This window comes from Epithele typhae (genome assembly GCF_022376455.1).
Source record: "Epithele typhae strain CBS 203.58 chromosome Unknown BXZ73scaffold_116, whole genome shotgun sequence".
Classification (NCBI taxonomy): Eukaryota; Fungi; Basidiomycota; class Agaricomycetes; order Polyporales; family Epitheliaceae; genus Epithele; species Epithele typhae.
The window spans coordinates 14,770-27,442 of record NW_025954307.1 but is presented as its reverse complement, the minus strand read 5'-3'; the positions used below and the strand labels follow the sequence as shown (position 1 = coordinate 27,442).

The following is a 12,673-nucleotide window of genomic DNA, read 5'->3' as shown; positions in this document are numbered from 1 at the left end:
GAGCTCCGCGCGAGGTCTGGCAGGGCAGTTTGAGGCCCTCGGGGTGGGCGAGGTCGACGATGGCTCGCCGTCTTGAGGACGCTGTGAAACACACCTGTTCACTGTATCATCCGCACGCTCGTGGTACGGGATCGCTGTGGAGATAGTCGCATAAGACGGGTAGCATGCGTGTAATGGACTCGGTAGTCTCCCCTGGCGGGATTAGCATCAGGCCTGGGCGGAGGCTGGAGCGGGACGGTCGTGCTTCGCCGCCGCCCGCGTCCCCCGCGGTCACTCCCTCAGCTCCTCCCCTTCGGACCTACTTCGCGCTGCGCAAGTATGCACCGCCATTTCTGCGGCGATCTGAATTTGACATGGATATGCGAAGGGAGACAGCGGAGAGGGGCGAGAGCAAAGTTCAAGAGCACGCGGCGAGCTCCGCCTTCTGGCAGTGACGCCGAGCGCCTGTTGCGTCGGAGGCTCGGCGAAGTCAGTGAAATCTGGAGACGGGCAGACGAAGGGGGATATTTGTGCTGCTGTTTCATGAGAAGTTAAAATAAATGGCGGATGGCGGATGGCGGCGAACGTAGACGTCGTAGAGCGGGACTCCTATATAGCGGAGCAGGGAAGTGTCGAGCATGATAAAAGCGCTCAACAGGCTCGCATGCCAAGCATTCGCATTCCTCTCTTGCTTTCACCCGTCCACATCATATTAGCTTCCATTCTCTTGGAATATCGGCCCTCACATTGAGGCTCACCATGCAACTTCGAAGTGGGCCAACTCATCATTTACCTCCGCGTACTCCACGGCTCACACCAGTTGGGTTTCCAGGCCGCTTACTCTCCTCCTTGCCATGCCTCCCGATAGAGGTACTCGCAGGTATCATTGAATATTGCTGGCTGTCTTCTTCTTCTCACGAAGAGCACCAAAACACCCATGGCGCGCTCCGAGACACCTCTCCAACGTTTGCGGCAATCATTGCATTGCTTGAGATGCAGTATCCCAAGATTTACATAGACTTGAATTCTCCTCAAGTGGACTTCGGTTTTTTGCCCTGTGTTGAGCAAACGACCGGCCGGGGACACTCCAGCCCGACCACCATCAAGCACCTATTCATCGGCCTGGACAGCACCGAAATACCACCGCCAGACGTCCGTGTCTCGAGAATCGGGTGGGAATGGGAAACCCTCGTCTCTCTGTTCCCTTTCGCCCTCCGGGCATGCAAGTCCGTGACCCTGCAGACCAGCAAGAGGCTCACGCTCTGCTCGTACCGCACCTTCCTCCTCTCCGTCTCCACCGCCTTCCCCGCGCTCACCCACCTCGACCTCGACACCTCACTCTGCCCGGACTGGACCGCGCTCAAGCACCAGAAGCCCACGTTCGCCGGCACGTCCTTCCCCGCGCTCGCCTCCCTCCGCCTCGCGCACGCGCTCGAGTGCCGGTGCGCGGCGCTCCGCGGCGACCTCCACGGCGACCGCTGCCTCTTCCGCGGGGTCGCCGCGGCGTGCCCCGGCCTGCGCCGCGTGCGCGTCGACGGCGCGGGGACGCTGGCGGGGGCGAAGCTCCCGTCGACGGTGCGGACGCTCACGGTCGTCGCGCGCGCGATGGGCATCCCGGGCCGCGCGCTGGAGAGCACGTTCCTCGAGTACCACGTCGTCGCCGCGGTGCGGCGCGGGCTCTTCTGCGATGTCGGGGAGCGGGGAAGCGGCGGGGGCGGCGTGCGGAAGGTGGAGGTGTTGAGTTCCACCTGCGAGGTGTTCGCGTTGGATAGGGTGCGGGACGCGTGCGCGGAGCACGGAGTCCTCGTCGAGAGGGGGTCTGAATGCATTTAGTAGTAGCACGGCTTGCTGCACGTCTATGAAACTTCTATTTGCTCTCGCGTCGCATCTATATGAACGTCTGCATGGCAGTCAACATCCAGAGGTCTATGTGCTCCGTTGAGAGGCGAGGGTTGGAAGGACAGAGCGTCTAGCGCATCAGCCAGATGACGTTATCCAGCAAGGCGCTTACATAACATGGCTGTCCCGCGACGACTCCCATCTCATCTCATTCTTCCATCTCGTTCTCCACAAACGCAACTCGGCCGTCCGCGTCAAGAACAATGACGGTATCTGACGCGGACGTCGCGGCCTGCGACCACCACAATGACGCCTCCTGAGCGCGAGCCTCGCGTAGAGCCCTGCTGGCCCCGTCCCTCTCTCACCTGCCCTCGCTGCATCCACCGGGCTCAACGTCCTTAAAAAATACGCTCCCGACCCCCTGCACTTGCCCTCCCACGCACTCCACCCTCAAGCGCTACGGCGGCCGCCTTCTCGTCCTCGCCGCCGTGCCTACCACCGCAGTTGCCGGCGCCGCGCTCGCGCCCCCCGCCATCGGATTCGCTAGCACTGGTGTCGTTGGAGGTGAGTGACGTACCAAACTCCCGCGTGTCCTCCTCCCGCCAAGTCCTCCCTCTCATCCCCCCCGTGCCCCCTTCAGGGAGCATCGCCGCCGGCCTCCAGTCAGTCATGTACGGCGGCGCGACGGGCGGCATGTTCGCCGCACTCCAGTCCGCGGGCGCGACCGTGGTCGCGCCCGCCGCCGCCCACGTCGTCGCTGCCGCCAGCTCCGCCGGTCTCGGATTCGGCATCCTCGCCAGCGACGGGAGCGGGGCGGCGGAGAAGGGCAATGGCTCGCGGGGCGCGGCGGATGGGGAAGACGAGATGTGCGCGTGCGACGGCGGCTGTGAGTGCGGCGACTCGTGCATGTGTGCGTGCAAGCGGGCTCTCCGCGGGGATTGCAGGGCGGACGTCGGCGCGTCTGTGCCTGTCGACGTTCGTCCTGAGACTGTGGCCGTCGAGGTTCTTGCTGAGACTAAGAGCGAACTGTAGCACGATTTTCTGTCTGGAGTTGGTGGGCTCGCAATAGAAGAAGCGGTATGGCTTTGCGCGGGGACGGATGGAAAGGTGGCTATATGCGCCAGTTCCTGCTGGGAGGTCTTCCCAGAAGCTTAATCTCGCACTGGGTCCGTGCCCCCAGCGGCAGCTGGATGCGTGCTTCTACGTCAACGTACGGATAAGGACGTACTCGGGTCGTATCTTCAACCTCTCTCCCATCTCCCGCCTGGACTCTCCACCCCTTTCCTCCTCTCCACAACCACGATGGCCTCTCGCCCCCTCCTCATAGTCCTCGGCACCACCCTCCTGCTCGCAGGGAGCGCAGCCGCCGCGCCAATCGACCTCACCAACATCGGTAACGTCTTCGGTGCGCATTGCCCTCATCCCCCCAGATCCAACGAGGCGACGGCGCCGCTCGCTCCCTCGCCCACCGTCCCCGTGCGCAGGCGCCATCGCCGAGTGGATCCACTCCCTCCTCTCCCGCCTCCCCACCGACGCCCTCCTCGCCAAGCTCCACGCCTTCCGCGGCACCCTCGCCGCCGCCACGGACCACGTCCCCTGCACGACGGGAAAGGCCAGATGGGAACCGCCGGAGTCAGACCTGCAACAGGCTGAGGCCATGTTCCATGTCACTGTCACGGTCTCTGGCGAACACCAGACAAAGACCAGGAATCATGGTCGCACCATGGTCTCAGCCTGGTCTCCGCCAGTATGCTTTATCAACACACGCCTACTCCGCACGTGGGAAATTCCACCCCTTTGCGGTACTCATTCGCTCCCGATTTAGTGCCCCCTCCCTCCGCGCTGTATTATATAATCACTGCGCAGGGAGACCAGGCTGAGACCATGGTGTGACCATGATTCCTGGTCTTTGTCTGGTGTTCGCCAGAGACCGTGACAGTGACATGGAACATGGTCTCAGCCTGGTGAACGTCCTATTTCGGCGGTTCCCATCTGGCCTTTCCCGTCGTGCTGGGACGAGCTCAGGGCCGCGCTCCCCGTGCTCAGCATCCCACTCCTCGCTCTCGGGGGCCTGGCTGCCATTGTCTTCCTCGTCGGCTTCACGCCCGTCGGGGTCGTCGCAGGTGCGTGTGCCGCTGCCCCCCGTCGCCGCCGCTCATGCACACGCGCGCGCAGGGAGCCTCGCCGCGTCCATCCAGTCCGTCTTCTACGGCGCCGCGACCGGCGGGCTCTTCTCCGTCTTCCAGGCCCTGGGCACGATGCTCCACCCCGCTGTGGTCGTGGGGCTCATCGTTGCGGGCGCTGTGGGGCTGGCGGTGTGGAAGCTCGGGCCGTGACGCGTGACGGGCGAACTGGGAGGTCGCCGAAGGCGGAAAGTTGCGTGGATGTGGGAGCGGGATGGCGTTGAGGTCACGGCACACAAACCTGCGAGACGAGGTGCGTGCGATAGCCGTGTAGAGCTGCCTCGCCGAGCGAGGGCGGATCCAGTAATGCCAGTGTACGTTCAGATGTGATCACACCAACGGCTGGACCCGCGCTGTGATATGTACAACTCTCCGGCGCAGGCCCCGGTGGTGGTTCATCAAAGCTGCACCTGTCCGCCGTCTCCATGTCGGTGACTCCTTTAAATATCACGCTTCGCTACCACGGACTGGGGCCAGAAACCGTGCCTCAGGAGGCGGTATCCGTAGAGGCAGGTACGGGAGCGCGCGCGGGGAGCTTCGAAACTGTACGGACCCCGACCCCACGCCCCACGTGCGGGAACACCGTCCGGAGGAACGCACACACCGCCCACGCGGGATCCACATCCACCGCGCCCGCCGGTGCCCCCTGCCCCGCACGACACTCGACTATGCCGAGCCGGAGCTCCCGCAGGGCGCCGTGCGGTCGCACGACCGCCGCATCCAGCGCGCCGAGGTCGAGCGCGGTCCGCGGGAGGTGCAGCACCCGCAGCGCCGGGCACACCCGCGCGAGGTCCGCGAGCACGTCCAACGTCGCCGTCTCCTTGTACCACGCGTGGTCGTCGGACGTGGGCGAGACGCCGTCCCACACGCGCTTGGGGGTCGTCGCCGTGAGCACTTCGAGGACTGTTGACGGTGAGGTTGGCTGCTCGGGCCCGGACCCGGGCACCTCCTGGTCTTCGTAGAAGAAGTAGTGGTCCCATTCGACCTCGACGCAGAGCTCCGCGAGTGCCGGACACGCGGCGATGATCGCGAGGATGTCGGCGGAGCTGTAAGCGAACGTGTCGCTTTGTACCGTGACTTTGAGGACGCGGAGGCCTTTGAGGGGGGCGAGGGGAGGGACGACGTCCGAGAGCGCCACGTGTTGCGACGTTGCGGATATCGCGCCCGCCTCTACCAAGGAGAAGGCCAGCTCGAGCTCGGAGATGTGTGGGTACGCGAGGAAGATGGCGCTGAGACGGGGTTGCGGAACGCAGTCCCCTTCGATGAAGGGGTCGAGGTCGTAGGCGAGCGTGCGGAGAACGGGAAGGTCCATCCGGGAAAGGAGGGGAAGGAGTGCCTGGTTTTGAGATAGATCGTGGATGATGAGCGTCTTGAGGGCCGGGAGGGAGAAGGGAGCCGGAAGTGGGGGCTGTGTGTCCTTCTTTCTGACGTTGAACCCTTCAATGAAAATCTCGAGGGAGTCGAGGGCAGGCCAGGTACCCATCACGGGCATTTCCGTGAATCCGATATGCGCGTCCCACTGGCGGACCGTGAGTCTCCTAATGTAGGAGAACTGGGAGAGGAGGGGCAGCCACGTGGAGTACTTGAGCGCGACCTCGTGCACGCAAGGGAAACGGGCGAAAAGGGTTTCAGCGACAGCCTTGCTTCCGTCTGGGTTGAAGAAAGGCACGAGATCCACCGAGCGCACATCCGGTGTGAGCAACACGAACTGGCTCCTGTCTTCGGCACTGGCTAGGTTGAACACCGTTGCGGGCCGATATATGGTCGCTTGGCGAAGCCCAGGGAGTATCGAAACATCTGCTGGAAGGAGAGCCGCGAGCTCTGTCCACACGGATGACATCTGAGTCGCGGGGCCAGGGCAGATGTGGATCTCCCGCACAAAACGCGCGTACATCTCGAAGCGGCCCCATTTCGGATGAGAGCGGAGGTCGTGCACGGATTGCATGTGTGCGACAGTCTGATAGGAAGTCAATCGGTGTTCATGCTGGGATAAAGCCGACTGCAGAATACTTGCGTAGAGCCACCCTGAGCGCACCTTCCGGTGGGCCACGAATTCGACTAATTCTTGGGGTGGAATGTCCAGCGGCTCCGTGATTCCGAGAGTGCGCAAAAGGGTGACCAGAGGAAAGTCGGTTTTGAGTGACTGCCAGAGGGCAGCAAGGGCGGGATGCTCGAAGCATCGACAAGTCAGCGCGAGCGATAACAGATCTGCCCGAGAAAAGCAATCGCTGAAGCGGATCTCATTAAGGACGTCGTCGACGAGTGGGAAGGTGGAGTTTTTGGACATGGGTGCGGTGCGCCGGTGGCCAACTGAGTGTTTGAAGAGATCAAGTTTGGTTTATCTGATCGATGAGTCAGAACAGTATGTGTCACGTGGTACACCAAACCGGCGTGCGGTGTAGACTTAGTACGGCCTTGACTCTTGAGGTGTTTTCAACGACAATGCAGACTCGGAGAGGTGAGTGCCTCCGCTGAAGCGCACAGATTCGTTAACCCACTCGAGTAACGGCGAGCCGTACGACCCATCTCGAGTTGAACTGAACTCCTGCTAAGGGTGCCCTGAGTCGCTCTGATGCGGTGTAACACAGCGAACATTCATCGTCGTCGTTCGGACTGCCAACTCTTCGCCAACCAGGCCGTCTCCTGACGCTGCCACATATCGTAAGCCCTTTGATTGCTGAAACTCGCGCATCGAGCCCGCGTCCGCATCAGTACTTCCCCAAATATCTCAAACTATCTGATCTCTGACACATCTTGCATGAGAGGCTTCAGACAGGTGAGAGGTGATCAGATGTTTGAGACAAATCTCAGAGGATTCAGATGACCGGGATTGACACACAATACACATCCAGAAGTGCTAGAGGTGAATCACTGTAGGTGAGATAACATCACTGTGACTACCGCTTTATTGATGATTCACAATGATGTGGAAGTGTCAGGAATGAAATATATTGGGAACTAATGCTATCTAACTACACTGGTAACGAAGATGGACCGTACAGACATGGCGGGAGACGCGGGCGTGGGTGACACAGGCAAGGTGGCAATGTGGGCGAGTGGGCGGGGGACATGACATGGACGCGGGGAGGTGGGTGACGCCGGTGAGGTGGGCGACACGAATGGGTCGGACGGACGACGTGGGTGAGGACGATGTGGGTGCGGGCGACGCGGATGTGGGCGAGGTCTGCGACGCGGCGACATGGGCGAGGTTGGTGGTACAGACGTCGGCGCGGGGACGACACAGATACAGGCGAGCGATATGGGCTGACAATGCAGGCGACGCGGACGTGGGCAATATTGACGTGGGCGAGGTGGGTGACGCGGGCACGAGCAGGCAGATGCAGGCGGGGTAGGCGACGCGGACGAGGGTGACACGGGCGAAGTGAGCGACACAGGTGGGCGAGGCGGACGATGTGGATGCGGGCAAGGTCGGCGAGGTGGACGTGGGTGCGGGAACGACGCAGACGCAGGCCCATGCGGTACGCAGACACCAGTGTCCGCGGGCAATCCTCCGGGCGTACCGTAGTGGCCCATGCCTGCGAGGTCGCGCTGTCGACGGGGAGACGAGATGCGGATGTCTCCCGCGAGTGAGCCGCCAGCTGCGGGATGTCGAGCGAGGACGCGGGCGCGAGCCAGGAGAGGCGGGCGAGGTAGGCGACACGGAGTCGCGGACGAGGTGGGCGGCACGGACACGCGCAACGCGAGGGAGAGGCGGGCGGGCGTAGTGGCAACGGCCGCGCAGGGGAATGAGCATCCCGTGGACCCGTGCACGCCCGTTGGGACGTATCCGAGGTCGTGGGGAAGGGGTCGGTGGCCTGGCCGGAGTCTGGGAGGCAGTGGGCGAGGCGAGGAACGCAGGAGGGCACAATGGGAGACTCACCAAGACCAAGGGGGCCGCAACAGCTCGTCGAGGAAGCGGCGGGCGAGGGGCGCGTTCACGTGCTCATCGGGGCTGTTGCGCCAGGAGGAAAAGACGGGGAGGGTGGGGAGGACGGAAAGGACGAGGAGGATGGGGTGCTAGTGGAGAGTGGATGAGGAGGAGGTTGACGATGGGAAAGACGCGCTGGCAGCAGCTCCAGACGTGTGGGAATCGACGCGCGTTGCGTGGACTCCAGCGCTTGGCACTGCCAGCACTCTCCTCGTCCTCGTCATCCTCTAGCCTCCCCTTGCCCGTCTCGCCCTTGCACCCCTCGTCTGCCTCGCACTCGCCCGTCTCGCCCTCGCCCGTTCTGCTCTCGCCCTCCCCGCCATCTTGCCCATGTCAATCCGCGTCATACGCGTCGCCTACTTCCCCCGTCTCGCCTGCGCCCCCACCTCGCCTCACCTCCGCCTCGTCCGTCTTGCCCGCCTGTCCCGTCTCGACTGCCTCGTCCATCTCGCCCGTATCGCCTTTGCCTGTTTCGCCCTCGCCCTCACCGTCACCCCGTCCGTGCCAATGGTGTCGCACCTGCGTCATCAACGTCACCACGTCGCTCACTTCAACCGCCTCGCTCTCGTGTTGTACGTCGCCCGTCTCGCCAACCTTGCCCACGTCTGCTGCCCCGCTCATTGTCGTCCTGCGTCCAAGGATGGAGGCCGTTTCGCCCATCTCGTGCGCATATCTCGCGGACATGGCTGTATGCCCCTCGATAACAGTAAGTGCCCCCATCCATCCATGCGGCCACACAATTCCTGACCCCTCATTGCGCACACGCGCACCACCGACGTGGGACAGTATGATGAATCCCAATCACAACACATGTGGACACGTACACGCATCGGGCTCACGGGCCAGCCCTCCGCGTCCCTCCACACGTGCGACAGTCCCCGGCCCCTCCTCGCCCTTTCCCGCGCCCCTTCCCGCGCTGCCCACGACATCGGAGAAAACGCCGTACATCCACACAACGGGCGAGTTGTACTACGCGCTGCCGCTGTCACTCGCGGCACGTGCGAGGGCAAGGGCCGCACGATTTCGCCGCGAACAGATTCGTCGCGTGCGCGTGCACTCGAACCCCGCCCTGGGCAACACACCCATCGGGTGAGTCCTGTAGCAGCCGAAGGACGTGTTTGTGCGAGTCCAGCTCTCCGAGCACTGTGCCGCGCTGGCACGCACACCGCGTGCGTGACTATACCGTGCTGAGCTGCCCGAGGACTCTGATGGCGTATTTAGTGTACATGTGTACTGGTAGACCTAGTGAAATACAGCTATTGCCTCCGTATATGGTGTCTGAAGCGTGCACGAGTCCCGAACTCAATGTAAAAGTCGTCTCCATCTTGGACTTCTGATTTTTCTGATCTGTCTGAAATCTCTCACACAACATCTCACTAAAAATTGGAAGTAAGAGAATTTCTGGATGTCTCAAATCATCTCACAACGTCTCAGGCGTCTCCACAGAGGTTTTGAGACATTTTGAGACATTTTGAGACATTTTAGGAAATACTGATGCGTACATGTCAAGAGCCAGCCCAGCGCTCACGCCCGCCGCCGCCGCCGCCGCACGAGCCGCACCGGCTGCTCGAGCACCCCGAAACTGGTCCGCGCCTGGCCCCGCATGTGTCGTGCCTCCCAGTCCGCGCGCGACTCGCCGTGCGGGGCGAGCAGCTCGACGTGCCAGTCCTGTAGGAGGTTCGATCGCGAGGAAGCAGACCTCCTCCGTGTTCTGATCGCGAACCGCCTGCCATCCGAACGTTAGTAGCCCCGCGGTTCCCCTAGGGCACACGTCCTGACAGAGCCACCCAAAGGTTCGGGTGCCGGGTGAGGACATGTTCGGCGCGCTCTCCAACCCGTCGTACTTACCACCAACTTAGGGCTAGACGGTTCGGACAGGCATCTAGGCCGGTAACAGGCATGAATTCACCGTGGTTTAGACCGAGGTTTACTACACGAGTTGAATCGCCCGGGCAGCGGTCCGGCACCAGCCTGGCGTACCCAGCGAGACGAGCACGGACGTCGGCCCCGCCGCCCATCTCCGTTCGACCAGCACAACCCAACGCGTCGCAACGACGTTCCGTCCTCAGAGCTCGTTGTGCTCGCCTCGCCGCCGCGCGCCCTCCGGGGAGTGCGCACACGCATCACCGGGTGCCCTCCGAGGCGCTGGAGAGCTCTTTCCTTGAGTACCACGTCGTCGCCGCGGTGCGGCGCGGGCTCTTCTGTGATGTTGGGGAGCGGGGAAGCGGCGGGACCGGCGTGCGGAAGGTGGAGGTGTTGAGTTCCACCTGCGTGGTGTTTGCGTTGGATAGGGTGCGGGACGCGTGCGCGGAGCACGGCGTCCTCGTAGAGAGGGGGTCTGAGATCTGAATGATCACGTATGAACACACACTGTCATTACTGGATCCGCCCTCGCTCGGCGACGCAGCTCTACACGTCTAAGGTACGCACCTCGTCCCGGAGGGTTGTGTGCCACGACCTCGGCTCCGAGTTCCTCCCCCGCATCCAACCAACCCTCCGCGTTCGGCGACGTCCCAGTCCGCGCGTCACATCCAGAACATCCAGAATATCAGACCCACAACCCCCGCGACGAGGAGCCCCACGATCACGGCGGGGTGGAGCATCGTCCCCACGCATTGGAAGACGGAGAAGAGCCCGCCGGTCGCGGCGCCGTAGAAGACGGACTGTATGAACGCGGCGATGCTCCCTAGGTGCGGCGCGGCGCGCCCGTGTATGCATGAGCGGCGGGGCAGAGGGCGCGACGGGGGGCAGCGACACACGCACCTACGGCGACCCCGACGCGCCTGAAGCCAACGAGATAAATACTAGCAGCGAGGATCCCAAGCATGAGGAGCAGGCTGCTGAGCGCGAAGAGCGCGTCCTTGAGCTTGTCCCAGCAGACGTAGTCCATGGCGGCGGCGAGGATGCGGCGGAAGGCGTGGCGCCACTTGGCGAGGAGTGCGTCGGTGGGAAGGCGGGAGAGGAGGGAGAGGATCCATCGGGCGATGATGTCTGCGCACGGTGACGGTGGGCGAGGGAGTGAGCGGCGCCGTCATTAGGGCGAGGGGATGAGGGGGATGCTCACAGAAGAGGGTACCAATTTTGGTAGGGTCGATTAGCAGGAGGATGATGCCCAGGACTATGAGGAGAAAGCGAGAGGCCATTGGGGTTGTGGAGAGGAGTCCAGAGTCCAGGCGGGGCGGGTAAGGGAGGTGGCCAGAGATACGACCCGAATATGTGCACGTTGACGTACAAGCAAGCATCCAGCGGCCGCTGGGGGCACGGACCCACTGGGAGACGCCTCGTGACTCATGGGGAGACCTCCCTGCAGGAACTGGCGCACTTCTTCCATTGCGAACACACCGACTCCAGACAGAAAATCGTGCTACAGCTCGCTCCTAGTCTCAGCAAGAACCTCGACGGCCACAGCCTCAGGACGAACGTCGACAGGCACAGACGCGCCGACGTCCGCCCTGCAATCCCCGCGGAGAGCTCGCTTGCACGCACACATGCACGAGTCGTCGCACTCACAGCCGCCGTCGCACGCGCACATCTCGTCTTCCCCATCCGCTGCGCCCCGCGAGCCATTGCCCTTCTCCGCCGCCCCGCTCCCGTCGCTGGCGAGGATGCCGAATCCGAGACCGGCGGAGCTAGCGGCAGCGACGACGTGGGCGGCGGCGGGCGCGACCACGGTCGCGCCCGCGGACTGGAGTGCGGCGAACATGCCGCCAGTCGCGCCGCCGTACACGACGGACTGGAGGCCTGCGGCGATGCTCCCTGAAGGGGCACGGGGAGGGGAGGATAAGAGGGAGGACTTGACGGAAGGAGGACGCGCGGGAGTCTGGTACATCACTCACCTCCAACGACGCCGGTGCTGGCAAACCCGATGGCGGGGAGCGCGAGGGCCGCGCCGGCGACTGCGATGGTGGGCACGGCGGCGAGCACGAGAAGGCCGCCGCCGTAGCGCTTGAGGGTAGAGTGCGTGCGGGGGCAGGTGCAGGGCATCGGGGAGTGTGTTGTGAGGATCTTGAGCCAGGAGGATGCGGCGAGCAGGAGAGAGAAAACAGCAATAAATTTTCAGAGGAGGCAGGGCTTTGTGCGAGGCTCAGCAGCGTCAGAGAGCGGCCTCGTTGTGACGGTCGCCGGCCGGGACGTCACATACCGTCATCGCGTCCAGAAGCGGGAGAAGCGCGGCGGCTGTGGCCGCAGAGTCGACCAGAGGATAGTCGGTTTTGAGCGACTGCCACAGGGCGGCGAGAGCGGGATGCTCGAAGTGTCGACAAGACAGCGCGAACGCTAAGAGATCTGCCTGAGACAGGCCATCGCTGAAGCAGATCTCATTGAGGATGTCTCCGACCAGTGGGAAGTTCTTTGGACATGGTGCGGTGGCCGCGGCGAGACCAGCTTTTGACCAGCTTACCAGTGAACGGTGATCGAAGAGATCTTTGCTTATCTTATCTATGAGTCAGGGAGCACGTGATGCCCCGAACCTGCGTGTGCTGAAGCCTCAAGTTGGCGCCTTGAGGTGGTGTTAACGACAACGTGAACACGAAGGGGTGAGTTAATCCAGATGTCTTCACACGCGAGAAACGATGCGGTGTAGTAGCACAGCGATCATAGGCTTCGAGTCGACTCCAACTCGTCGACCCCCAGCATCACGATGCTCGTCCTCTCCTTTGCCATCTTGACGGTCTCCCGACCCCGCTGCACATTGTAAGCCCTTTCATCGTTGAAGCCTGCACTGAACGCATCGATCCCATCGTCC

General features: G+C 62.8%; 5 protein-coding genes across 5 annotated transcripts; 2 read left to right on the top strand and 3 right to left on the bottom strand.

Annotated features, from left to right (window-relative positions):
* Positions 1-833: 833 nt before the first annotated feature.
* Positions 834-2,850, top strand: BXZ73DRAFT_82440 (uncharacterized protein; the record flags this gene model as incomplete). The annotated part of the gene is made up of 5 exons (XM_048023712.1): positions 834-849; positions 902-1,752; positions 2,274-2,382; positions 2,459-2,684; positions 2,763-2,850. The coding sequence occupies 5 exons, from the start codon at positions 834-836 to the stop codon at positions 2,848-2,850; spliced, it is 1,290 nt and encodes a 429-aa protein (XP_047871698.1).
* Positions 2,851-3,120: 270 nt separating this feature from the next.
* Positions 3,121-4,154, top strand: BXZ73DRAFT_82439 (uncharacterized protein; the record flags this gene model as incomplete). The annotated part of the gene is made up of 5 exons (XM_048023711.1): positions 3,121-3,223; positions 3,303-3,565; positions 3,685-3,705; positions 3,779-3,941; positions 3,994-4,154. 5 exons carry the CDS (start codon positions 3,121-3,123, stop codon positions 4,152-4,154), a joined length of 711 nt encoding a protein of 236 aa, XP_047871697.1.
* Positions 4,155-4,488: 334 nt separating this feature from the next.
* BXZ73DRAFT_107585 (uncharacterized protein) lies at positions 4,489-6,288 on the bottom strand (the record flags this gene model as incomplete). Its single annotated transcript, XM_048016958.1, has 1 exon — positions 4,489-6,288. The coding sequence occupies one exon, from the start codon at positions 6,286-6,288 to the stop codon at positions 4,489-4,491; it is 1,800 nt and encodes a 599-aa protein (XP_047871696.1).
* Positions 6,289-7,877: 1,589 nt separating this feature from the next.
* On the bottom strand, positions 7,878-8,613 carry BXZ73DRAFT_107584 (uncharacterized protein; the record flags this gene model as incomplete). The annotated part of the gene is made up of 2 exons (XM_048016957.1): positions 7,878-8,018; positions 8,326-8,613. 2 exons carry the CDS (start codon positions 8,611-8,613, stop codon positions 7,878-7,880), a joined length of 429 nt encoding a protein of 142 aa, XP_047871695.1.
* Positions 8,614-9,453: 840 nt separating this feature from the next.
* Positions 9,454-11,913, bottom strand: BXZ73DRAFT_107583 (uncharacterized protein; the record flags this gene model as incomplete). The annotated part of the gene is made up of 6 exons (XM_048016956.1): positions 9,454-9,597; positions 10,488-10,615; positions 10,693-10,920; positions 10,994-11,047; positions 11,440-11,685; positions 11,766-11,913. The coding sequence occupies 6 exons, from the start codon at positions 11,911-11,913 to the stop codon at positions 9,454-9,456; spliced, it is 948 nt and encodes a 315-aa protein (XP_047871694.1).
* Positions 11,914-12,673: the final 760 nt, after the last annotated feature.